Source organism: Triturus cristatus, chromosome 7, assembly GCF_964204655.1.
Source record: "Triturus cristatus chromosome 7, aTriCri1.1, whole genome shotgun sequence".
Classification (NCBI taxonomy): domain Eukaryota; kingdom Metazoa; phylum Chordata; class Amphibia; order Caudata; family Salamandridae; genus Triturus; species Triturus cristatus.
The window spans coordinates 559,814,467-559,841,505 of NC_140590.1; the positions used below are offsets into that span (position 1 = coordinate 559,814,467).

Consider the following 27,039-nt stretch of genomic DNA (forward strand, 5'->3'; position numbering starts at 1 on the left):
AGTGTGTAATGTCCCAAACAGTGAGCGATTATATATCCTTTAGGCCTTATAAGTCATGCTTGCAAAAGTGGTTGATTTTTCATGATGGGTGATGCTAAGGTGCCAAGATACTTACTGATGCCTTGATGCAGTTCTGTTGGAGCGGGGTGTAGGGCAGGCGGTCTTGCTGCTAGTAACAATGCAACCAATCAAGATACAGACCCTCATATGTTAGTCTAAACGGTAAGATAAACCAATTACAGGGTTGATCATCATGAAAAGCCACACCACTGCTTATCTAATGCTATCAAGACGGATGAAAATTTGTATGTAGCAAGGATGAACCGGTTGAGAATGGAGCTCTCATTACAGATCTACTCTCGAAATCCAGTCACCACTCAGGAGGATCTTCCAATAACAGAAGCAAAGAACAGCAATTTCCTGGAAGTATTCCATAGCCACCCTGGCAAACTAAAAGACAAAGCACATGGCGTTGACACATGAATACCTTCATTATCGCTTTAGCAGTTCTGGATTGCAGTTTGGGAAAAAGTAAATTGCATTTGTGGGAGTGTGGAACCCCCGTATCTTGACACCCCATTAATGTACCTCAATCAGAATGCTCAGTAAAGTAATTTAAGTAAAAGGGTACACTCAATAACAGTTCCAGCATAGCAGAATATTGTAAGGGTTTTATTTACAAAATTCAAAAGTAAGGCGATACAGAGTCAATGCCATGAAGGCTCTCAGTAAATCAGTCAAGAGAAATGCAAAATCAAAATTTATTTTAAGTCCCAAATGGGCAGCAACATTTGGAGAGCAATGGACAGCATCACTAGTAGAAGAGTAAAGTCTCTGGCTTAACTGTAAAATTGAGGGTTTTTATCAATTATTTTTGCAAATGAAATTGATAGAACTGCAGAATCATTGTGGTATGATCGAAAATGTTACATTTAAAGCAAATGATAGTCTTATAAAATGTCTTACTGCCTTAACACCGAAGCGCTATTCCACGACACAAATACATTTTCTATCCCCTCTTTGCCAATGTCACCCTGTGATAGTGGAACAAACAAGATACATGAACAACAGTGTGTTATATGAATGAACAGGGCACAGTGATCTAGCGGGAAAGACCGTGAAGTAACAGTTACTGTGAATGAGCCGGGGAAGGTCATCGAGAACAGCATAAGTAATGAAAATGGAACTAAATAAATACTATTCTTCTTAACCATGCGCTGCTGGAATGACAGACAACAAGATGTGCAGAGGGAAGGAACAGGAGTGATAAGGGTAACATCCATTTTGAACAAGATGGCTGCTAGGCCCAAATTGAGCCCTGGTTGACAAGAGTACACCTTACAAACTAGGCGTTGAGACCAGTGTGAAATTTAAAAAGGTCCATTTCTGAATAGGTTCCTCTAGAGCTTTTTCTAATTTAGAAAAGCTGGGAATGTGTCAAGTGTAAAATGTGGAAATTGCTCCTAAGCTTCTGAGTCTTGGCATGATTCTTCACTGGAGAACCCAATATACACTAATCTTTCATAAACTTACCTTTCGAAACAGAAGGAGTTGCTACTTACCACTTCCTAACCCTACGATCACTCACATATCTCTTACCAATGTCATACAAGATAGAAGCATGCTGAGAACACTAATCCACTGTGACAAACCTAAGAATCTCTGACACACACAGACAAGTAATTTTAGCTAAGTAAGGAAGATACATTAGGAATGAAACTCAATATTATGGCTTGCTGTGAAGTGCTCTATTTTACTAATAGTGGCCCACTGACTCATATTTCAGGAAAGGTGCTCTGCAAACTAGGACAATGAACACAAAGGTTGGCTCTTCAATAACACATTCAACATTTTTATTAAGGAGACAAGGCAATCACAGCATTATCACAGCTGTTGATACAGAGTTTACCAGCAGACTGAGCAGACAGTGCAAAGCTCACACATATCTCAAGTACAGCCATGGGCCTATAACAAACTAGGTCCTGGAAATGAGAACCATTCAAAGATCATATGGTGGAAAACACATTAAAGGTTGGTTTGGGAGATGGTCATGTGCTTAAAAAACTCCCCTTAAAGCTATGCTCCATCTGATTTTTGGAATATATTAAAGGCTATTCGGTCCAAACAATTTGGACTATGGGAAAAGTTCTGTCTGTCGTAACCCAAGAAGCTTTTAGCATCTGGTCCAGGTCTCCCGTTCTGTACTCCGAACCTTATACATCCCTTAACAAGAGGCAAGAATGCAAGCCAACTTCTGTGCACTTGCCCTGAAACCAAATCATCTTTGAAATCTCAGCTACAGATTTAAGTACTAAAACCTTGAGGGTCATGAGTCCAAAAACAAAAATGTTTTGTAAGGGTACATTTCCCCTTTCCTACACAGAAACAATCCCACTGGGATGTGATTAATGCCCAAAACACTGGGTCTTGCAATGAAACAAAGTTAAGAAAATCAAAACGGCAGTTGCGCGTTTCTTTTTCATTATCAACTCAGATCATATTTTCAAGGCAATGTTTCTTGTATACAGCTTAAATATTCAATCATATACAAAGAAAGTATTGATGGTCTTTGCCAACCCAATTGCCAACTCAGACGCATACCATAAAGCATTGACAGCACATAGCTATGGTGTCATGAGTTGGATCCGTAAGTCATGTTGCTAGATTCCAAATGTTATTAGGCACAGTTGGTAGTCCTCTGCTGGCAGGATGCATTGCTGAAGATGACATCCCAGACCACAGTTAGGAGGCTGCTATTCTTTAAGGATGTAAGGAAATTGTGGTGCACAGAAGACAACCTCTGACATCGTAGCTTAGCAACCAGCGCTCCTTCCAAGATGTAGTAGGCCCAAAAGGATAATTTGGTAGCAACGGCTGCATTAGTTTGAACAGCTACGCCCGATGCTGCCCAATATACACCTACTGGAAACCCTTGGTTGACACCCAAATCCTACACTTCAGCTCTAGCCAGAATTTCTAAAAACTCAAGTAGGAACCAAGGGAAAATATATCAAAATAATTCCACATAAATGCATGCAGAGACCACAGATTACCAATAATAGACCAAGTGGAAACCTCAACATAGCAAACATGCACATATCTCCAACTTCAATGCAGAGAGCTCGGAATCCGGAGTGCAACATATCTAGTGGAGGGGATAAGTAAGGAAAGGCCCAGTCATTGTCTGAATTGAGCAGAGACAAACTAACACCCAAACCTATTAAGCTAAAACACAACAGTTTTGCTCACGGCAAGCAAGAGAGTTCATAGTGGAAAGTATTCTACACACTCCATACTCGAAAGGTTGAAAGGAGTGGTGGGGCAGAGGTACCCACAACAGCTGGAACTAGGAGTGCTGCCTAAACACAATTTCATATTACATATGGGGCTGTAATAGTTGAACTAGTTTATTTACTTCAATGATTACTGCAGTGCTCTTACATGCATTTTCTTACAATAGAGGGCTTACTAGTAGTGTGGAACAAACTCTAGCTCATCGCACCACTGAAGAAATGCCAGGTCCACTTTGGCTCATAAACTAAATCAGCAAATTAGTTAGGCACAAAGTGAGGCCACAGAAATGATCCAATGCCACATACAAACTGATGCAAACAAAACACTTTGGACAGAAATCTTTACCGTTTTTGGCAACATTAATGAATAAATAGGAACAGAAAACTGCTACAACACTTGTGTACTTAGCCCAGCTCAAGGAGAAGAGACAGGGGTTGGAAACAGGGTGAAGAAATAACAGAGGATAAGACCGGGCGCTGGTGGTGGGAAGAAGACAATCTTGACTGGAGTTTAATGGAACAGCAATGCTGTCAGAAACTGAGCCTCAGTCAGGAAAGGGGAAGTAGCAGTAATCTGGAAGGCAGTACTCCTGCTTCAGGAGTAAAAGGAGATGCAATGCTCCCATTGAGAGAATCCATGGTACAAAGCATTACCAGTGAACCTGCTTGACATGATGGGTAGTGAGGAACAAATGTTCCAAAGGGAAAGCACAGGCTTCAAAGAGGGGGAAGTGTTGCCAGAGAGCCCTGGTTTCATGAAATGGAGAGAAACAGTATGACCATGGACAAAGTGCATGCTTTAAGAGAGGAGCAGTACTCCTAATCAGCACTACGTTCAGAGGAGAAGCAATACTGCCATAAAGGTCTCCGATTCAGGAATGGGGAAAGAGGTGCTCTAACATAGGACCTGCTTCAGGGGAATGGAGAATCAGTATTGATGTATGCAAACTCCATGCTTCAGGGAAGTGTGGAAAAGTGCTCTATTGCTCCCATAGAGTGTTACGTTTTCCTGCTCTACAATTCCACAGAACAGAATCCTGTAGATGACACACAGAGCACATGGTTATTACAGCAGATTAAACATCTAAATGTGAACAGCCACAAAGTCCAGATCCTTGAGCAACAAGTGCAGTAGAACAAATAAGAAAGAAATTTGGTTCATATATCAGGTGCAATAGCACAAAGCATAAAAAAGGATGTCCATGCAACAACACAAACCAAAGGAGGCATGGATGATGCAACAGAGGCAATAGCACCAAGTAGCAAAAGTGGGATTCTCTGGGTAGAGATGGGAAAGGAATTCCAACCAGTCTGAAAATAAAAACGAGTTGAGAGATTGGAACATACTTCAGACCCATTCTCAATCATCAGCAAGTGAATTCTTCACTTTTCTCAAAAGGGCAACAGTTTTAAGTGAAACTAGGCTCCAACTCAGAGAAGAAGCAAGAGTCTGTGCCCCAGGCCAGGGTGCTTTGGTTGCACAATAATAGGTGCAGGCAAGATAAGGCGATCCCATGGTACACAGCGTTCCTGTGGTCAGTTCTGAAATAAGGATGTCCAGTGTAGAATTCTGCCATGCGCCTCAGCCATTAAGTGACAACAGTGCATTCCAATGCTCTCCATGATCACATCCGAGATCCTCGTTCCTGAAGAATCTGCACATTAAGAACAGAAAGTGGTCAGCCTGTGCCACTGAGATGCAATCGTTTACTGCCTGAAGCACAAACGTCTTGTTCATAAATCTCATAACCTCTTATGCTCACACAGAACCTCTACATTCTCCCGCACACTCCGATTCCTCAGACACAAATACAACACTCATATTTGTTGATAGTGTGAAATGGTAGGCAGTCAAAAATTCTACCAAGAAATATAAAATCAGATAAATATCAAATTACTCATGAAACATTGCACAAACAAATTTCAGTAGGTTAATACTGTATTAGTAATATGTATTTTGGCCTTCAAAAGCCAAATATGTATTTTGGCGTTCGGTACAAGAGTTATCAAGACAATTGTATTGCCAAACTGCAATGTGCCTCTACTTCCAAGAGTAATTCCTCCACATATGGCTACAGCGTTGCTTCTCTATTCACAATGGATGACTTATGGCCAGGGGTGAGTGCCAGGAAGGCAGTGGAGAATGGAGAACAAAGATGAGAGGGAGAATAGAATGTGGCACACTCTGCCTTTCATGAAACACAACAGTGATTGGTGGAACGATTGAGCCATTCTCAGCTACTGGGACCAGCAATATGCATAGACATGGCCCTTCTTCAATGGAAATAGTTCAGTCTGAACTACTAGCACAAGTCCCCACACTGCGCATTCACCTTTGGGCTTCACTAGAACACCCTCTGTTTTTCATGCCTAAGAAAAAAAGGAAGCATTGGAGAAGGAATGCCATAGAGTCAAAAAGGGATGAGTGCAAGGAAAGAAGAGACGCCCCAGGACACAACAAAAGGAAGCGACATTGGTAAAAGACTGGGTGGATCGAGCACTTCACGATAGGGTAGATTAAGGATGCAGGGAGAGTTCTCCCCAGTCATAAATAATCAACCAGGTGAGAGCGAAATGTAAACACAAAAGGTTTTTTTTAATTTTAATTGCTGCTTCTTTTATTAAAACAGATTTTCCAAAAATAGATTTGAACTTCAAATAATGACAAAAACATGTAAGCTACAAACATCCTTGAATATACTTGCAAATATCACGTGACTTTTACATCATGTCCGCTTTCGTTTCTTTCACTGCATTTTGAACTGCAGAAAGAGGAGCCATTGGTGGGAATGTTGCAGTCGATCCTCATAATAGCCATTTATTCCCAATGCAAGGGTCTGCTAACATGCCATGGTGCTGCATCAAAAGCATCATCAGGCTAAAGTAAGTGGCGGGAGAAGAGAGCCTCAAAGTGGGACCGCCTCGGTTAACAAATTCACCAGATACGCAATGGTGTGCAAAATGTGCCCTCAAGACCCTGTAGGTACTTTGCACACCCTGGATATATGCCTGAATGTAGATAGCCGATCATGCTCTTACTGTAGAGATTTCTATCTCTTGAAGGTTTGTTAAACAGCAATGGCAAGAACAAACGTCACAGCGCTCTACAAAGATGCAGATCCAACCACTGTGGGGATTGTCCTAGTTGAGGCCAACTCTCCTCTGATTCAATGGACTATAGTATTTTTTGCTAATCTGGCTAGCACCAAAACTTTAGATTCTCTTGCTCATTGGCCACTGGCGGAGTGAGTGTAAAGCTGTAAAAATTTCACCATAAAATGATCAAATTAAGTGACCTTTCAATCACCTCAAATAAGTTACTGCAGTCAAACCTACTAAAATCTCATATACACCGAATGAAATGTTGAGGATGTTAAGTTCAGTTCTGTATTGACTGGTATTCCTGCTAACTTTATTTTTCAAATTGTATTTTTTTCAATGACGTTTGCTTCTTTGTAAGCCACCTGTCTTTGTTCCTTTTTACAGTGAAAGGACTAAGGTCTGTAATTCTTTTTTTCCTTGATATAGCCAATGTTGCTCTCACTACCTTTTGATCCAAGATGGATTTCATACACTATCAAGAGCACTTGAAGACAGACCTTTGTCTTCAGTCAGATTTACACACTAGACAAACTAATTTCCCCTGCTTATACGGATGCTGGTAAGTCTACTTTGGCAGCTACCTAACAATCGTTACAATTTTCCATGTGTAGGCAACACACAAAATAAAACAAATAAAAGTAAAGACTGATATCATTTCTAAAAAGAACTTGTGTCTTAGTAGATGACTTACTGCTAACTATAAAACAGATGATGAAAGATGGGGTTCTAACACTGACAAAACAACAAACTATTAACCCCTTCGGTGCGGAGAACGGCCTGGAGCTGTACTCAGCCTCGGTGGTTGTGTGCCAAGGACAGTTCCAGTCCACCCTGGCACCAAACTGTGTTGGGAGTGCTGGCGATCCCCCCACTGCGACATGCCTCCATTGGGGGTGGCAGCAAAAGCCCTTTTAGTGCCCCCTCCCTCAACGACCAGATGAGGTCAGCGCATGCACAGAGTGCCAACGTCATCAGATGGTGCCAGGGAGCCATTAGCTTCAAGCGCTTTATAAGAGAGGACGTTCCTTCGGTAAGTCCTTCCGGAGGTGGAGGGGGATTGTTAGCAGAACAGACACAGGGGGAAAGGAAAGTGTTTTCCTTTCAATCAATAAATCACTCGAGAGTTGTAGAGTGCGGCTAATCACCCGAGGCCCCGGGATCCTGCTGGGATCAGTTGAAGAGACAGGTCTTGATTCCCTTTCTGAATTCCGTGAGAGGAAGCTATGCAGAGGGGCAGGTTGTTACAGGACTTCGCGGGCAGGTAGGACAAGGAGTGTCCTCAGCTGTGGCTTTGGCAGATGCAGGGAGTGTGAGCGAGGGCTAGGGAGGCAGAGAGCAAGTGCTAGGGGGTTGGTGGTTGTTCAGGCGGTGCTTGAGGTAGGCTGGTCCTTGGTCCTTGAGGGCATTGTAGGCATGGGTCATTATCATGCATTGGCATCTCTACTGGACAGGGAGGCAGTGGAGCTTACTGAGGTGGGGGGGGGGAGATGTGGGCCTGTTTTGGGAGGTTGAGGATGAGTTTGACAACGGAGTTCTGTATCATCGATGTGAGAGGTTCGCCTGGCATATGCTAGTCACTAGTTAAAGTGGCCACCTTGCACCAGTCCAATTGGACTCTTATGGTAGATCGGTTTAAGACAACCTTTTAAAGAAAGCTATCCTAGTGGTAGCTGTGGAGAGCAGCCTTCAGGCGAAGTCTCTGAGGAATGTAAAGCAGCTTGTTTTACCTCATAATCTCTTGAATTACCAAATGAAAGGACACCACCCAGGTTTATATATCAAATATATATGTATTTATTTCTAGACACACTCTACTAATCTCTTTATGAGATTAGAAGTCAGGAACATATGCACAAATCAATGTTTCACAACAAATTAAGCACTTATATGGCTGGGGCCCTAGGGGCGTACCAGACCATATACTAACAAAGAGGTATAAGAATATCTACTTGAGAAGGGAGAAGGCCTAGAGCCTTCAGAAGCGCTGGGGCCTCACTAATCCACCCAAGCCAGGTAAGTAAAGGACCCACGGGAGACGCATGCAGTGTGAGAACAGCCACGGATCCCAATAGACTTCAATGGAGCAAGTCGCGGTTGGAATTTTAAAGTGCTAGGGTACTTTGGGAGAGTCTACAAGCAAGTCACTTACAAAGTAGTTTGAGAGCCAACACAACAGGAGCACCGGAGTGCACGAGTTACCTCACCCAGGGAAGCTGGGTGCGTAGGTGTCTTTTGGTGTCGGGTCGTGGCGTAGTTTTCAATGGGAGCCAAAGAAGACTTGCTGCTTGTGAAGACAGGAGAAGTGTCCGGTGGAATCCAAGGCTGATTCAGAAGAAGGAAGACCTGAAAGCAGAGGAGACAGTGTTCAAAGTCACTTGGCAGTGACCCGGGCCCAGGAAGATGGATGCCCACAGTCGTCGGGTGATTTCAGATGATCACGGGTGTCTTGACTCTTCAGCCACGAGGTCCAGGAGGCGTCGACGACAGCCAGGAGCTGGATTCAGAGTGTCCCACGAGGTCTGCAGCTTACTGAGTTGTCGGCAACAGGATTGGAGCCAACAAGCCTTGGCAACAGCAAGTCTTGTGGAAAGTGAAGAAAGTCAGCGGTGCAGACCAGCAAGGTCTGAGGGACTCACCCAGCGAGGGTAAGTCAGGGCAGGCCTGGAGCAACCAGGGGAGCCCTTTGGTTTGATAGAAAAGTCTTCAGGGGACCCACAAGCCAGCCGGCAAGGGATCGCAAAGACGCCTCGGGAGGATTCACTTCACAGGAGCCCACGGTCACTCGGGACGAGGTAGGCCTCTGATTTTCGGTGGAAATCCTGCTGGAGGCTTGGACCACACGTGGTCCAATGCACAAGTTCGTAGAACGTCGTGAAGGGGTTGCACTCGACAATAGTGCACGGTACCCAGGTATTGCTGTTCCTCGTCACTCGTGGGGTCCAACTTGCCTCAGCTTTGATGGGGACTCACGATGGCCGTAGAGAAGTCAGGAAATCCACTTCCGGGGCTGCAGGGACTTCGGACTCCGGCGGGAGTGGGAAAGTTTGCGACCGTTGATGCAAAGTTTTGGTGCCTGCCAAGCAGGGGAGTCACTCCTCGACTCCAAGGGAGATTCTTCAGTCTTCCAAAGGTAGTGGAACGTCGAAGGTCCAGGATTCTTCTTGTAGAGCGTCGTCCAGGGATATCTAGTTTGCAATGGCAAGGGTTCCCTAACTTATACTAAAAAGAAAGGGAGGGACTAGCTCTATGACCACTCCTCTGGGAGGGTCAGGGGAGTGGATGGTTACACCCACTTCCCTTTGTCCAGTTTTTCGCCAGAGCAGGGGCTGGTAGCCCCTGAACCGGTTTGAGCTGGCATATGCACAGAGGAGCCTACTGCTCCCCCAGTGCAGGACTTCAAAGCACTCTAGGAGTGCACCCACCCAGCCCCAGTACACTAAATCCTGTCTGGAAGGTGGTGACACTTCCCTGTGACAGGATGCCTATTGTTGGGCCTCCTCCACTGCGAGTTTCAGTCAGCAGCAGGAGGGTAGCCCAGTGTCTGTGCTGGTGGCATCCATTTTGTGATGCCAGGGCTCTTTCAGGATTCTACCGTGTTTCCACAGTAGGTACATGTCTATCCCTCTAGAAGGGTGGGATCATACTCCCACACCAGTATGATTCTAAGGCGTTTGACACAAAACACAACATGTTTTGATGCAGCCATTCCAAAGTTAGCATTTACCGCTAGGGTATAAGGCACTTAAGAGTATATGGTTTAACCACATCCACAAACAGCCACAGAGAATAGACTCTGCCAGCTGCAGAGGAGCCCTGCATTAGGCAGAGGCACCCCCTCACATGGAAACCAAGCACCCTGCCCTCAGGATTGATAGGGCCTGCCTTAGGGGCGACTGATAGGTTTATATGTGTGTGTAAGGTGAGATATAGGGAACCTATACCTCAGTGAGGAGTGCTAACACTACCTCACCCAAGCTGCAGTAGCAGGCCTGTGGTGTCAGATTTAGTCTGCTTCCCAGGGGTGGCATAATACATGCTTCAGCCCCTGGTAGGCCTGTGAGGTACCTTTGCCACCTAAGGTACCATATACTAGGGGCTCATAAGGTAACACAGTATCCAATCACTAGTGCACCTAATGTGCACTCCAAGTTGTTTAGAAAGAACAGAGAGGCTGGGGCCCTGATTAGCAGGGTCCCAGCCAGACTATAGCCAGAAACCAGTTAACATCAGAAAAAAGTGGGGGCAACATAAGTGCAGCTCCTACTCTCCTACAATCGAGTCTCTTAAGGAGTTGGGTGGTGATTCCTGCGTTGCCATAGTCGAGTCGGCTGGTCACTAGGGCAGACCCTGTGTCTGTCTGTAGTGGATTCCTGGTCAACAATTGCGGGTTGGCCAGCCATGTAGGAAAGTGGGTTTTTGTTGCAGCAACCCCCCCCCCCCACACACACTTTTTGCCAGGTGTCTGATTCAGTTTGACTAGATGTACCCTGAATCCCTGCCAGATCAGGTTCCTAGGGCCTGTGTTCTCTCCCCAAAACTGTACCTTTGTATCCCCAATCGGCACCTCTCTGGCCACAGGTAAGCCCCTTGTAAAAGGTGCCATGGGTACCAAGGGCACTGGGACCAAGGAAGGCCTCTAAGGGCTGTAGCACCTATTGTGCCATCCTTAGGGGTCCTGCAACCTAACGCCCACAACACTTCCATTGCAGGCTGCATGTTTTGGTGCAGAAAAAAGTGAAGAGAAAAGTGAAGAGTCGACATGGCACACATCCCTCTGTGCCATGCTTACAAGCCACTGTCTGGGGCCTAGGTAAGTTAACCCTGTAGCAGGGTGCACTAGCCCCCAGGTGAGGGTACGGCTGCATGTGCACTGTACCTCTACAGTGTCTAAGTCCATTCTTAAACATTGTAAGTGCAGTAAAGCCATAAAGTGTATATGGTCGGGGAGTTGGTCATTACAAACCCCACAGCTCCATAATGGCTTTACTAAAATTCAGGAAGATTGGTAGCAAACTTCTCAGCACTTTGACCCCACACTGATACCAGTGTGGGATTTAATCTAAAATGCATACAGAGGGCATCTTAGAGATGCCACCTGAAAAGCTACGAGCCCTGGTGTGGTTCCTGAATGGCTGCCTGTCATTTCCCACCACCAGACGGGTTTCTGGACCCCTGGGTAGAGGGCCTATGCTCTCTAGGTTCAGAAACAAAGCCCATCATGGGCAGAGGTGTCATGCCTCCTCCCCCAGGATGGGCTAGTTCCACGAAGGGAAAGCCTCAAAGGCCTACAGCCTTTGTAAGCCGTCCCAGTCTTTTGCTGTGCCTAACAACTGGCTACCACCTATTCTGACCCCGACTTTGGGTGGGAGAATCAACGGAAAACCTACTTCGGAGGAGAGGTGTGCCCACCTTTGCCAACCCCTCAGGTGGGGGAGGTGAGGTGAAGCACACATCTCAATCCCCTCCATCTTGAAGATTAGGTGACCCAGCCAATTAGAGAGAGTCTCATACCCCCCCCCCCTCGCACTGGAGATTGGCATAATAGGAGTTGTACCCACCCCAAGGAAGAGATCCATTGAATCAGACCTGCACATCCCTGTAAACGCCCCTAAATTTAGTATTTAGGGGTGACCCTGAACTTTGCCTCCCAGATTCCTGCAACCTACTAAGAAGGAGGACGGAAGAAGTCGCACAGCAGGAGACTGTCGAGAAGAACTGACTTGGCCCCAGCCCTACCAGCCAGTCTGTAGTTTCCAGAGATCCTGTGCCAAAGGTCGACTTGTTCTGCAGCCTGTGACCTCCAGAACCCCTGGGAGGACGAACAGACTGCCTTAAACAAAGACCGGATCTCCTGAGAACAGCAGCTCTGTTCAAAAGAAACTCCAAAGAAAGACTCTGAGCCTGCTGAGGATGAAGAAACTCGACGCCTGGAACCAAAACTGCACCCGTCGCCTATGGCCTAAGTCCAAGCTGCCGACTGGTCCCAGTGAGGTCCACCAGCGCTCCAGAGTCCTAGTCCTCTGTGTTTTGACCCCTCCAGGACTCCCAGACTTTGCTTACAGCCTCTGCACAGAGACCCCCACCGCGAGTGGCCCGGTAAGGTGAAATCAGATCTTAAAAGGTACCCCTACATTCATCCGCCTTGCGCCCTGGAGAAGAGGGCCGAGGTGCAACTATGTCCCCGAGCCCTCCAACTTACCTGCTCTGCTGTTAGTTCCTCCTGGAAGACTTCATGGACCGAGCCTGCAGCCAAAATCGGCAAACCCTGTAGGACTGCATTGGGCACTCGACACCTATTAAGCACCCTGCACCCACTCGCGGGCCCCTGGTGGGTTGAACTTGGTGCTGACCAGGGGCCCCCTTTGCCCTGACCTTAACCCTGGGAACTTGGCTCCCATGATCGAGTGGCCTGCCCGTGAGCAGCCCCCAACTGAGGTGCCCCCTAGTTCCATTGGCTAACATTGGGCCCCTGCAATCTGCACCCGGCCGCCCCAGTGCCGCTGGTGGTGGTGCAATTCAAGTACCTAACTGGACCTTGTGGTCCTAACCCCCAAAAACTATACTTGTAAGTCATTTACTTAACTGTAAACCGTTAACACTGTTTTTCCCATAGGACGCAATGGAGTTTTCTGTTCCTAAAAAACATGTTGACCTGTGTTTTGTATGGATGAAAAGTAACGATCTTAATCCAGAAAAAGTCTTACTTACCTTGTACAGTAGGATCCATGGTGTGATATCTAGGCATATCACCATAGGTCGTCAATGTAATCCAAGAGTAACGCAAAATTAATCATAAGTAATTTCTATGTAATTTAAACAGTTTTTAAAGCATATACAAACCTGTAACGATTGCAAATCCATTCCCAATTCCATTACCTTGTAAAGTTTTACAATTGTATGTACATTTTACCTACCTGCGCCAAGTCCTGCTTGGTTCTAGAAATAAAACATAGGTATATCTTTTTTATACTCACATAATTGGTCTGGATTCTGCCTCTGAGTGTGTGTAATCAGTCCTTGAGTGAATACAATAAATGCTTAAAACACCCTCCTGGTAAGCCTAACTGCTCGCTCACACTACCACAGAGAGAGCTGTTAGTACTTGTCTAATTTGGCCACTGCTATAAATCTGCTCTAACCGTAAAGGTTTCCCTAAAGAGCTTGTACATAAAAACCTTCAGGGAGGACAGTGCAGTGCTTTGCATAGTGATGAACTTCTAGCTGTGAAATTAACAGGCAGGAGAGAAGTCCACATGCTGACAACCATTCAGGGTGAAAGTACTTTAATCTGTGACTGTTTAGGGTCAGGTTGAAGTGCATTTTTGACTACAATAAGCACGAGTGGTGTAGATAGAATAGATCAAAGGTTGGAACCTTGCAGTGCTGTTCATAAGACATACATTTGGTGTAAGTAGTTGGCTGTTCATTTGTTTCATTTGGCAACCTTCAATGCTTTTGTTGTATTCGAGGATTGTTCTCCAGATTCAAAAATTACTTATGTGAAATTTCAGCAGTCTGTATTAGGCAGCCTTGTTAAACAGGTAAGTGTTCCCAGAGTTGGAGTGGTGGATGATGTGGCTAGATTGTAAGATAGCAAAAACCAAAAGGAAATGATGGACGGAGTGTTGAACATTGCAAGCACTCACCCCCAGTCAACTGATCTGGGTTTAATCCATCACCGTTCTTTAGCCCACTCTGCCACCCCAGTTCAGACATGGCCATATGCAAATCAGTCTGACCCTGTGCCTCATGGGAACAGTCCAGCCCGAACTGCCAAGCCATGTCTTCCCTGGACCGGAAACAAGCTTCCTAGGACCGGTTTCTGGCATTTCAGCCGTCTTCAGCCAGGCTAGATTGAAAGATAGCCACTTTCCCAATTACATTCCTCCCACACCCAACAAAAATTTTTTACCTGTAAGAGATGTAGAGTGTGTCCGAAGAGGGGTGTGAAAGGAGTGGTATGTACTGCCCCGAGTGTCCTAATCCTGGGCTATGTGAGCCCACTTGTTTTAAATTTTACCACACGAAACTCAAGTTTTGGGAGCAAACACAACAGTAAAAGTGAGCTGACTGGTCTGTATCATTTTATATTTTTTGTTCAGTTTCACAGTTGGCGGTTGCTTGATGTATTTAGTTAGACCTGTTATGTTTGTAGTCATAGTTGGTTTTTCATCCCCTTTTAATTGGTTTGAATTTACGTGTTTGTTAAAAAAAAAGATTTGATGGCTGTGTGTGAACTGGCACTAGGCTAGTGGTGTGTGTGGACTGGCGTTTGGCTGCCAGTGTGGGTATGTTGTGACCAGCAGCAAGTCACCACATACATACACCACCACCGAAACACCAATTCACACATTTTACCAGATTCCAGGTGGTGCGATTGTTGTTTTTGAACAGGTATCTGGTGTGTGCGCTGGCAGTGTGTGTGGTTTGCCTACGGGTGGCGATGTGTGTGTGTAGTGACTTGCTGCTGGTCTCTACACACGCATTGCCAGCCAAATGCCAGCTACCTACTCTGTCAGCTGCCCAGCGGTGTGACTGCTGTGCAAGTCCTGTAGGCGTATGGAAGTGAAGGGCCCTTCAATGGCGCGTTTGTTGATGTAAGTGTTGTTATATACTGGGCTTGTGGCTGGCGGAGGGAAAGGTTTTGTGTGTGATGCATGAAAGGTGTGTGAATGGCCTGTAAAGAGGTTGGTGCCTTGTCATGGCTTTACAGCTCACAAGTTGGTAGTTATTGGGTCTGAATTTTGAACTTTTAATTATATTATTAAGAGTGAATTTCCTTTTTGTGAAATAGGTTGTTAATAACATTTTCATTTTGATCTTTTCACTAACCCTCATGCTAAATCCAACCAGTATGTGTGTGTACTCGAGGAGTAGATGGATGTGCAGTAATATTCGTCTTTTCTGTCTTGCTCTGCCAGAGTGTACATCGTCTTTAGGGAAAATCTACTAACTGTAGATATTTTCATAAACTAGACAACCGGGAGTCTCTAGGGTGGCCCTAGTGCCCGCAAAAGGGCAGAAACCAAGACGCACAGAGGCAACATCAACAAATCGGGTAGCTGCAGTTTTTGGGCCTTGGTTCGGCGGCCACCTAAGAAAACCTACCAATGCCAGCATTTCTGAAAACTAGACAGGGGAGTACAGGATGATGTGGCCCTCATTGATCCAACAAAGTTTTCTTACCCACAGTGCCCCGCAAACCTCAAACTTTGACTAAAACAGTATATTTTCCTTGCATTTCGGTTATGTATTCTTCCAGAATCAGAAAGAATTCACAAAATTCCTAACACCCAGCGTTTCCCCACTTGTCCCAATAAAAATGCTACCCCACTAGTATCTAGCCACACTATTGCCCGCGACAGGTACAGAGGAAAGTAACATCAATGGGAGTCCTCGCAAAGGGACACTCATTGACCTTGGTTTGATCTGTTTCTGTTGCGCACACTAGGGCCCAGCCACACAAGTGGGACAGCGTTTTTATTAGGATAAGTGGGAGATTGCTGGATGGAAGGAATTTTGTGGATTCCTGCTGATTCCAGAAGTTTACATCACAGAAATGCAAGAAAAAAGCACAATATTAGTCAAAGTTTGCAAGGGCTTCTGGGTAGGAAAACCAGGTGGGAGCCACACATGTCTCGCCACCCTGGAAACTCTTCGGGTGTCTAGTTAAAAAAAAAATTAAGGTTTGCTAGGTTTGCGGCTGAACTAGGGTCCAATCCTCAGCTAGGCACATTGCAAAAAAAAAAAAAAAAAAGGGTCAGTTTTGGGGCTTTTACTGTCGAGGGTACTAGACCTACCCACACAAGTGAGGTGCCATTGTTATTGGGAGATTTGGGGAAATCGTTGTTGGTAAAAAAATTAGTTGTTCACTGCGGATTCTAGAACTCTCCATCACAGAAATGTGAGAAAAATGTGTTTTTTAGTCAACGTTTGGGGTTTGAAAGGGCATCTGAGTAAGAAAACCCGGTGAGAGCCATGCACCTCACCCTGCATACCCCCAGGTGTCTAGTTTTAAAAAATATCCAGGTTTGCTAAGTGCCCCAAGTGCCAGCTGAGCTAGGGCCCAAAATCCACTGCTAGGCACATTGCAAAAAAAGGGTCAGTTTTCAGTGGAAAAATGTGATGTGTCCATGTTGGATTTTGGGCCCTTGCTTTTCGCGGGCACTAAGCCTACCCACACAAGTGCAGTACTATTTTTTTTATCTGGGGACTTAGGGGAACACAGAATACTAAAACAAGTGTTATTACCAATTCTATTTCCAAATGCAAGCCAGTTTGTAAGAAAGAAGACATTTTTAGGCATGCCCTCTATTTCACATGCTAGTAGGGGTACCCACAAATTCAGAGATGTGCAAATAACCACTGCTTCTAAACTCAATATCTGGTGCCCATTTTGGAAATGCATACATTACCTTGATACCTATTTTTCACTCTTTATATTTTAGCATATGAACTGTTCTATACCGAGTACACAATGAAAAACGATTGCACAGTGAATCTCAGTTATTGGCTCTGGCAACCCCAAGTTTGGGGAGGTGAGGGGACCCTAGGAGCAAAAGGGTTACAGAACTGCAACATAAACACTGATTCCACTATCATCCACAACTTGCACACACATACAAAACTTTACTAAGAATGCTAACTCCAGGATCATCCAATGCTTCCACACACATGTCTAAGTGTAATACACCCCTACGGCAGTTCTTCTATTCAATCTGACACAGGAGTGGCTTCTTCAGCTGTTACATTCACTGAGACACACATACTCTACTTTGCCACCATGGGAGCAGTTTCTGGTTTCTCACCTTGGCTTTCTCACTGGGCTCTATCACAAGACCATTTGTCGAGTTATTTAACTCTCTGGAGACGACACACAGAAATTCCGATTGATCCTCATTTCCATAGTTATAGGAGGAGCCGATACTGATGAGCTGAGGAAGAACAACAAAGAGCACTATGTCAAACCTGGGAACAATCACCCATCATAGACCCCCTCCCCGCCTCTGCCCCCGGCTTTTCACATCGGATCCCCGAGCCATCTCTTGCATGCCTGCTTTCCCCTCTCTTCTGGCGTAATGCACTTTTGATCAGGGCATGCAACTGGGGAAGATATGGCCTCTAGTCTAACAACTTAAGGTATTCGCAGGTTGTAGAGGTGTTTCAGAACCACCAAAATAGTTTGACATCTCACCTACAGAAAGCATGGAATGATGAAGAACTTTGCAGTGGCTGATCTCACAACATTTTGAAATAAATTAAAATTATTTTACAGAAAGGAAAGTCTCAGATGTTCTGCGATGTGACAGAGGCATAGCACATTGAAGTTAATTAGAATTAGGCAGCCAACACACACTGGGCTCACATTGATGCTTGCTTGGCCGCCAACTAAGTTTCTTCAGTACGGATGGTAGCCCACCTTTACATCACATGCAGTACAAAAAGGGACCGCTACATTGCAAGGGCTACCACACATTTACCTCTACATGTTAAATTAGAATGCGGTTACTTGAAAAGTATTAGATTTATAACTCAAAGAATAAAGAGTGGGTGCTTGATGGTTAACGATGTTTAGAGTCCAAAATGCATTAGCCCTATTCATTTTTTCATAGTAACTTTAGACAGTGCTGTAGCCCAAAACGCTGAATGGATTTACACCAAATTTGGCAGAAAGCTGGATCTTGGTCCAGAAAGAGTGCTTTAGTGTTTTGGTGGAAATGTTTTCAGTAGTTTTGGAGAAATTAAGGTTAAAAAAAGAATTGTGTATATCACGCTGCCGAGGATCTGCAGAGCTGACAAACCTCAAGCTGAGATCTGAATGGCTGCCACCACATCAACGAGCAAGTGGTTTCAGCCATCTTAGGACTCGGGACTCTGTCTGGAGTCCTGAGAAAAAGCATTAAAAAAAAAAAAAGGCATTAGGTGGCAGGGTAGAGAAAATCTGACTTCCAGGCCTGGTGTTGGAGTCACAAAAATGCTAAAATAATTATTTTTAATTGCCACAAATTCACAGGGGTTCCGCGAATAAGCTGCAAAATAAATAAAACAAATTAAAAATTAAAAAAGAAGCAGCGCATGCGCTGCTTTTTAAAAACCCACCGGGGTGGACCAGGGCCCAGGGGGACGACATGTTTATTTGAATGGGGGGGGGGGGGGAAGCAAATATCTGAGGGATAGCTACCTAGTGTGCAATCCAGAAGCACGTCCGGAATGGATCTTGGGTTCAAGGGGTCTAGTCTGGGCGAACAGAGGCACCCAGGAAGTCGTGGGTAGCGAGTCCAAACAACACTTGCTCTTAATACTTCCCACCAACACGGTACCCCTTCCCAGATTTCCTCTGTCCCACGCCCTAGCACAACCCATTTCTGCCGCAATCTCAAATGTGTAATCGCATCCTAATGATGACCTGAAAGAAGACAGGTCAAAACGCTGTTGCCAAAATACAGCGTACTTACAGCTTACTTGGCTCCTAACATGCTTCAAACTCATTGTAGTCTAACTGCTCTTTTTTTCCATGAAGATCACAAAGCATATTACACATAGGCAGTCAGATTTATAACACTTGAGACAATTTAGAGCAAAGAAACATGATACGAAAAAAAGAAGAAATAAGAGCAAAAAAATTAATAATAATATACAAGTTTGCCCAGAATCAGAAAATACCAGTCCCAAGAGGACCTAATCAGACCCACTGGAGCCTTGTCCAGGTTTTCTCACATTTCTTGATTGAACAAGGGCCGCATGCTTTAGCAACTGCTTGTTTACATTCATATATTTGCCGTAATAATGCCCACCACTCACTGACCTGTGGCGGAAGGCGATCAATCCAAGCCCAGGCAATGCATCATCGAGAACTAACAATTGAAATTTCTATTAATGAGCCAAGATATCTGTCAAATCCCCCTTTATACCAAAACAGAATATCTTTTATCCCCAATTGAAGTTCGTACCGAGCCAGTCTTAACAGTTGAATCACACCTTCCCAATAGATATTGAGCGAGGGGCATTCCACACACATGGGATAAATCGGCAGCGTCGTGGTGGCACTACGGACAGTATGACTTCTCCGAGGCTTAGGTTCACACCCATTTAGAGATACGACTAGGTGTATACTACAACATATGAATGGATTTGAATTGCTGTAATTTAAGATTAACAGATACCACCGATCACTCTAATACAGTAAGGGCCTCCTGAATTTCTGTGACCGTAACTTCAGTTGCTAGAAGTTTACGCCATCTGTAAGCTACCCTCAGGCTGTCATCTAGGGCGTATGAGAATAGCTTCTGATAGAATGAACTTAAAGTTAATATGCTGGTTGTCGAATATAAACAGATGAGGATTTCCTGTGGTTCTTGATCGAGAACTGGTTTACAGCCATATATTAGATAATCCCACACCTGTAAGTACTTGGAAAAAAAGTGGTGTGGGAGCCCATACTCTTCCCGCAGTGAGGTAAAGGTCCAAAACCCTTGAGTCATACAAATGTCCTAGATTATATACCCCATTTTGTTGCCATGCCTTTCCCACCTTCTCATGAAAAATGTCTGGGAATATAGGATTATCCCATAAGGGGGCATTGTATGTAAAGCAGGCAACGAGTACCTGGAACGATTTTCCTGCCAAATTCGAGCTATATCTCTAACTACCTTAAATATGACCCTCTTAAAGTAATTAGGATCTGTCAGTTTCTGGAGTATGTATCTGATATCGGGACCTAGCGCTAAATGATATCCTAGCATGGTTGAAACAGCCTCAATTCTGAAGCCTCTGTATTAAACCAGCAAACGCAGCCCAGTAATATAGCTTAAAAATCTGGTATATTAAAGCCGCCCTGTCTATACTGAAGCTTGAGAAACTTAATGGTGCGCCTTGCTCTCCTATACCTCCAGATAAAGATGCCTATGACGCCCTCCAAGCATCTAAAATAGAAGCCAGGGACACTGAGAGGTCTGGCACGAAATAGGTAGAGAAATGAGGGCAATATATCAATTTTAATATTATTGTACTGCCTCAGAATACTTGAAGGTAGCTGATGCAACATCCGTAATTTTGTAGCTACAGTTTTCAGAGGCTCGTAGTTAAGTAATTTAGGGGCACATGCATCAACAATGCCATTTGCGATTCCTTATTAGCGAAAAATAAGGAATCGCTAATAAGGAATAGCAAAAGGCTATGCATGTAGGAATCGCTATTCAAATAGCGATTCCTTAACTTTCCTTAATTGCTACTAGCAAATTGCGAGTAGCAATTAAGGAATGCCATCCCAATCATTCCTATGGGCCTCCAGGCCCATAGGAATGAATTGGAGATTGCATGAGCAAATAGCGAGTACCAGTAGGTTCTCGCAAATTGCTCATGCAATTTCAAGGGTGCAAGGGTGTCAAAATGACACTCTATTGCACCCCTGAAATTGATATGTGCACATATGTTGCACACACACATGCTCTAAGGGCATGTGTGTGCGCAACATGAAACTTTGAAAAATGCACAAAAGTGCATTTTTCAAACTTTTAGCAAATTACCATGCAGTTCATCTTCATGGTAATTTGCTCCCCCTATTAGCGAATTCGCTAATTTTTTTAACTTTCATGCATTGCATTTAAGGAATCTCAATTTGGGATTCCTTAAATGCTATCGCTATTTAAGGAATCGCTATTTAAGGATTCCTTAAATAGCGATTTTTGCTTTTGGGTTGATGCATTGGGATTGGGTATTTTTAACTCAATACCGGGAGCTATTAGCGAATCGGTATTTTACCGACTGGATTTTGGCTTGATGCATGAGGCTGATATTCTCTTCGACGAAACCACTCAGCTGAACACTCAAGTATGCGGCCATCTTAACAACTGCTGGTATTAGGGTTTGTGATTGAGAGTTCAAGATTATCTGTGTTTTAGAAAGATTACGCTTATAGCCGGAAAAACAACAAAATGATTTTGCTTCCATTGATATAATCGCCAGGGAAGCCAGCTGATTAATAGCAAATACTGCGATGTCATTGGCATATGCCATTACTTTTAGCGCTACTTCATTTAGTTTTACTGGATGTATGCCTTTGTTCAGTAGGAGATGCCTTATATATGGCTCTATATAGAGAGCAAACAGTAATGGGGAAAGAGGACATCCCTGACGTGTACCTCTATGTATAAAAAAAATAAAAATCGAGAAGAGGAGATACCACTCATAATGACCTTTGACAAAGGATTTTTATAAAGCTTCTGGACTAATGCGATATACCTGTTTCTGAAGCTGAATGTTGCCATTGCCTTCCAGAGTGCTGCCCAGGTGACCTGATCGAAGACTTTTTCACGTAATCATGCCAATCTGATCCTTCATTTTCCTGCCACGTTGAATGCTGCTTTCGCAGTATTGATGTGTGCAACAGTGTCCCTGCCCGGCACAAATCCATGCTGTTGTGCCGATACCAAATTAGGCAAAAGAGGTGCCAGGCGAGTTGCCAAGATCTCAGAATAAACTTTAGCATCAACATTTCTCAATGATATAGGTCGGAATGAACCACTTTAAGAAATGCTACCATATTTGCCAGTCCCCAAGAAGCTGGGGCATCTACTCCATTCACCACATACGAAAATAAATCATTGAATTCTAGTATTAGAATATCTTTAAAAACCTTATAGAATTCTAATGGTATTGCATCTTCCACAGCGGCTTTCCCTACAGACAAGGTACTAATGGCAACTTCAATCTCATCAAAAGAGGTGTTTACTTGAAGTCTGGATTCCGGCAGAGTATCCAGCCAAGGAAGGTGACTCCCTGTGAGATGCTCAGTTATAGTAGGGTAATCAAAGCCAGATGGTTTACCGTAAACCTCTTGGTAGAAAAGCCTAAATTTTTCAGCCATGGCATGAGGATCTATAAAAGACGTATCGTTGTTACCCCGAATACACTTGATATTGTTCTGAGCCCTTTTATCTGAAATTTCATGTGCAAGAAGGCGGGACCTTGTCGCCATATTATTATTAATATATTCTGTTCTTCTGATAACTGGCGGCTAATTTCTCAGTCAGACCCCAATTAACCGTTAGACGTCTTTCTATCTGAGATAAATTTCCCGTTCATTAAAACTCCTGGTTAAGATTGCCTGGGCATACTGCTTCTCGAGCTTCAGACAATTTTCCCGACACTGCATTGTTTGCTCATGAATAGACCTGATCCTATTTATAATCAACTGAAGGGTTACCCCTCTAATATATGCCTTCATACAATCCCAAACAACAATTCATAGGAATTCTCCCAATGAACCTCTGAGATATGATTGGTACTCCATGTTAACTAATAGATGACGCTAGAATGTAAATGAATGATAGTTTGTGCTACACTCTGATGTAGCTAAGACTGTCAGCATGATAGGGTTATGATCAGAAGTAATCTTGGTACATACCTCGATATGTGCATAACTTGCCGGGCAAAAATCATATCAATACATAAATAATGCTTATGAGGGGAAGAATAGTAGGTATAGCCCGGTTCACGGGGTTACAGTGTTCTCCATACAGCCACTAATCTTTGCAAACGTAAGAGTTCCAAGATGGCTGTCTGGATTTTACCATTCTTACATGCACTCGTTGGTTTGTGGTAGTAGCAATGCTATAGTAATAATACAGCTAAAATCCCTCATTACTATTAGCTCGCCAGTATAGTCCAGTAGCTCAAGACTTAAGTGGTCAGATACTTTGGGATGGTCCATATTTGGGCAATAAACTACACAGATAGTGACCTTATACCCTAATAGAGTCACCTGTGCTATGGCCCTCCTTCCCCTAGGGTCTGCTGTAATTTTCAATATATTGACAGTCGTGTTTTTAAATTTCGATATGGCCACGCCCCGAATGTACAAGGATATTAGGGGTGGGTGGAATTTGCGACGTTGCCTTTCGCAAAATTTTGCAAAATGGCAAAAAATCTCCACGAACACGCGAAATTTCGCGTGCTCGCGGAGATTTTGGGCTGATTAATGCGTTACTGAATTTGAGCTTCAACTCGGGCACCTGCTTTATTTATATCTGTAAGTGCTTCCTGTTGAGGTTTAGTTTTTGTGACAGGAGCATCGTGCCAGAATGAATCCTGCCCTGCATATTGATCCATGAAGATGCCACCGTTTTGTGCAATACCTCTACTCAACTGGAGTACTTTCTACTGGCTAATCAGTAAGTGCTACCTCGTTGGGTAAATGTATAGTGCTTTTCCTACACTACAGCTACGTAAAGGGCCAGAAGAGTGGTCTCCCGTGAACATGTGTCTGTAACTTTGCCACCATGCCGAAAGGCGCCGGGGTCCCTTGAGTGAGCTGTCCATCATAGTGGGGAAAGGGAGGGAAGACGTTGCATACTGCTAGGGTGTGTGGGGCGGAGCCAAACGGGCAGGACTTTTATGCGGGTTCACATGCCTCTTGTTTATAATGGGTCAGAGACCGATCAGAGCAGCAGATGAGGAGAAAAAAGCTCCTGGTCATAGGAACTAAATGGGGATTGCGCTTGAGAAAGTCATGGATGCACAGATCTCCATCAAGGATCACAGCTAATTTTAGACTGTAGATATGGGGAGAAAAGCACACCTGCCCAGCCTCAACCTAGCTCACGATTTTTTTGGGCTGATTAAAGCGTTACTGAATTTGAGCTTCAACTCGGGCACTTGCTTTATTTATATCTGTAAGTGCTTCCTGTTGAGGTTTAATTTTTGTGACAGGAGCATCATGCCAGAATGAATCCTGTGCAATACCTCTACCCTCATGCCCCCCCCCGAATTCTGTTCCGCCGCGGATCGTGGAAGCTTCGTCATTTTTGCGTTCCGCGCGGAACGCGAAAATGCCGAAATTTCACAAGTTCCGCGAGCGGAACGGAATTTGTCGCCCACCCTTGAAGGATATCATACCCCAACTGTTTAAGTAAAGCTCGATCCTTGTATGCAAGATAGTTACTCCTAATATATGCAGTAAAAACTTTCATTTCTTCTTTGCCTCATTATCCATTTTTAGTCCGATTCAGGCCCGCAACATTCCAACACATAAATTTCAACGTAGACATTAACAAAAATGATGTAGTTTAAATAGACACCCCCCCTGCATTTATGCACGGAATGCCACAGATTCGCCTCTTTCAAACTGTATAGGACTGCCAAATTCAAATCCAGCTGACTTCTATCTTCCCTTGACCGACAACTTATAATCACCAAACTTGTGATCTCCCTCCGCCCTCCCCCGTTCCTATAGAAGGAATCAACCACCCTTTGACTGTCCATGGTATGACAGCCTGATGGGAGCGCTGCACCCGGATCCCCCTGTCACCAGCTCCCACCTACAGAGAAGCAAAAAAGAAAGAAGAGATAGAAAAGACCGAGAACGGACTATGTTATGTGTTATGTGATATAATCTTATAGTGCGCACAGCTACTCGGAAGAGTGTCCCGGCGAGAGCCAGAGGACAAGCATGAGGAGTTTACACAAATAGATCAGTCTTCGGGTTTATCTTGAATAGGCAGAGGTCTTGAGTACTATGGAGAGCGAAAGGAAGTGAGTTCCAGACAGTGGCAGCTCAAACAGTAAGGGAACAACCTCCCACTCTTGAAAGCCAAAAGCGAGGTATATGGGCCAAGAGCTGGGAGAAAGACGGCAGATGCCTGATGGGGGTGTAAAACAGAAAGCCCTTCCATAGATAAGGGGGACCACAGGCATGAAGAGCACGGTGGCCCAGGGTAAGGGCTTTAAACCTAACTTGCTGGGCCACCGGCAGCCAGTGGAGTGAACGCAAATGCTGTCTAACGCTGGTTCTCATAGGAATATTAAAAACAAGTTGAGCGGCAGCATTCTGGACAACCTGTAGTTTGTTGAGAAGGTAACTTGTAAGACCAACATTCAAACCGTTCATATAATCGATCCGAGAAAGACTGGAAGAAATAAAAGGAGAAAAAAAAAAAAAAAAAAAAAAAAAGAGAAGAGGAGGCCATATTATGGTCAACACCAAAAATACTCAGACACTTCACAAAGGAGAATTTGAATGTCCAACTTAGAAAGAGCCAAAGATAGGTACAAGTTTACCAAGAGGCAGATTTCCACTGGTTTAAAGTCTCCTGCTCTGTATGAAAGAACTGAAAACGGCCATCTTTAATCACTTTAGGACGTGCCGGCTCCTTAAGAAGGCCAGTGCTCCAACAGCCTTCAGTGGGTTCATTAGCTGAGGGTGTCGCCACCTGCTGTCGACAGTAACTTTACACAGATCAGACTGTGCAAAAATAGACAAGGATCCAACTGCAATAGGTGCTACAGAATAGGCTTTCAGAAAGATGGCTTGACGTAATAGGAAATTGCCTACGAATATAAGGATGGTCCGAGGTTGCGAAGGCTTTTACTGGGCAGGTTGCCGAATGAAGAGAGGCAATCTATGAGCCAGTTGAATTTGTGAGTACAAATGCCAGTCTGCCAGATCCGAAAAAGCCTGCTAGAACAGGTTTACGATGAAAGCTCTGGGACCATCTCCCTCCTGGTACATCAAACACCCTTAAGTTGTTATGCCTCTGCCTGTTCTCCAAGTGTTCAACTTTTTTTTGGATCCGCGCCACTGTTGAAGTTCCATCATTTCTGAGGAAAGTGCTGCGACTTAGCTTGATACTTCTGTTAGTGATTGGTGTAGCACCATACCGTCTGCTTTAACTTGTGCATTATGTTCCCGAGCCTCCGTATGCTGCAACTGCAAGAATTGGAGAATAGTAGATAGTGAGGGTTCGTTCACCTCAGAGGACTCTGCCTGGTCCAAAGGGTTGATACCAGGTACTACTCCCGTAGGCAAGCGCCCCAATGAGACACTCCCCAGAGAATCAGACTTTTCATGCAGTCTTGGACTTGGAGGGTCAGCTAAGCTGAAGTCCATATTTGAACTTAAAGCCCTTTTAGTGCCAAAGACAGAAGTGTCAGGGTGAGCGGCCGAGACTAGATAACCGAGAGACTATAGCCTTAACTTCGCCCTTAGCTCTGACCTATTTCCGCAGTGGGCTATCCTTAGAGCGCTCTTTCAGACAAGTTGGGGCTGGGATTACTGTTATGCTCGCTGTCATGACCCTCTTTTTTTATTTTTTATTACCACCTTAGCTTCTCTACACCCTTGCCTTGCTCTGTTTTTTTCCTACATCCTCTCCTGTTTTATCCACAGGTTGTGGTATTGGCTTGGGAGACACCAGTATTGACCCTTGCTCTTGACACAATTGAGTGTCTAACCCCACATACAATACAGCTGTTGGGTCAGATGCTGTTCTGTGATGCACAGGCAGCGTCTCCATTGAGGCCATCAAAGCGCCTTCCTGGCCTCCGCTACTTACACCGGCTTCTATCAGCACCGGAGTAGGTACTTTAAATATTATTTGCCCTCCACAAGGAGCCTCAGCTATGAGGCAGGTACCCCACCAGATTCAGTAACAGCAGTATCACTTTGCCCATTTTCCACCAAATAGTCTCGTTCAACAGAAGCAACATTGTTGCTTGCATGAGTAGAAAAACTTAAGCCAACGTTCTTACCTTGCTGTGGAAGGAGATCCAATTCTGAACAAGGACACTGCTTATTGGTTATGCCGCTTGCTTCAGTAATCTCTTTGTTAGTCCAACTGCTGACCAGAGTAGCAGAGGCGGCCTCAGA

At 44.5% G+C, this 27,039-nt stretch overlaps 1 protein-coding gene across 2 annotated transcripts in view; it reads right to left on the minus strand.

Annotated features, from left to right (window-relative positions):
• Window positions 1-653: 653 nt before the first annotated feature.
• The window catches only part of KCTD2 (potassium channel tetramerization domain containing 2), a 118,860-nt gene continuing 92,474 nt past the window's right edge, over window positions 654-27,039 (minus strand). For both annotated transcript variants that reach the window (XM_085617059.1, XM_085617060.1), the window contains exons 5-6: window positions 17,204-17,329; window positions 654-4,948 (exon numbers count right to left, since the gene is read on the minus strand). In XM_085617059.1, the coding sequence (XP_085473185.1) occupies window positions 4,919-4,948; window positions 17,204-17,329 (156 nt within the window). In that variant the 3' untranslated portion in view covers window positions 654-4,918. The remainder of the gene's footprint in view (window positions 4,949-17,203; window positions 17,330-27,039) is intronic.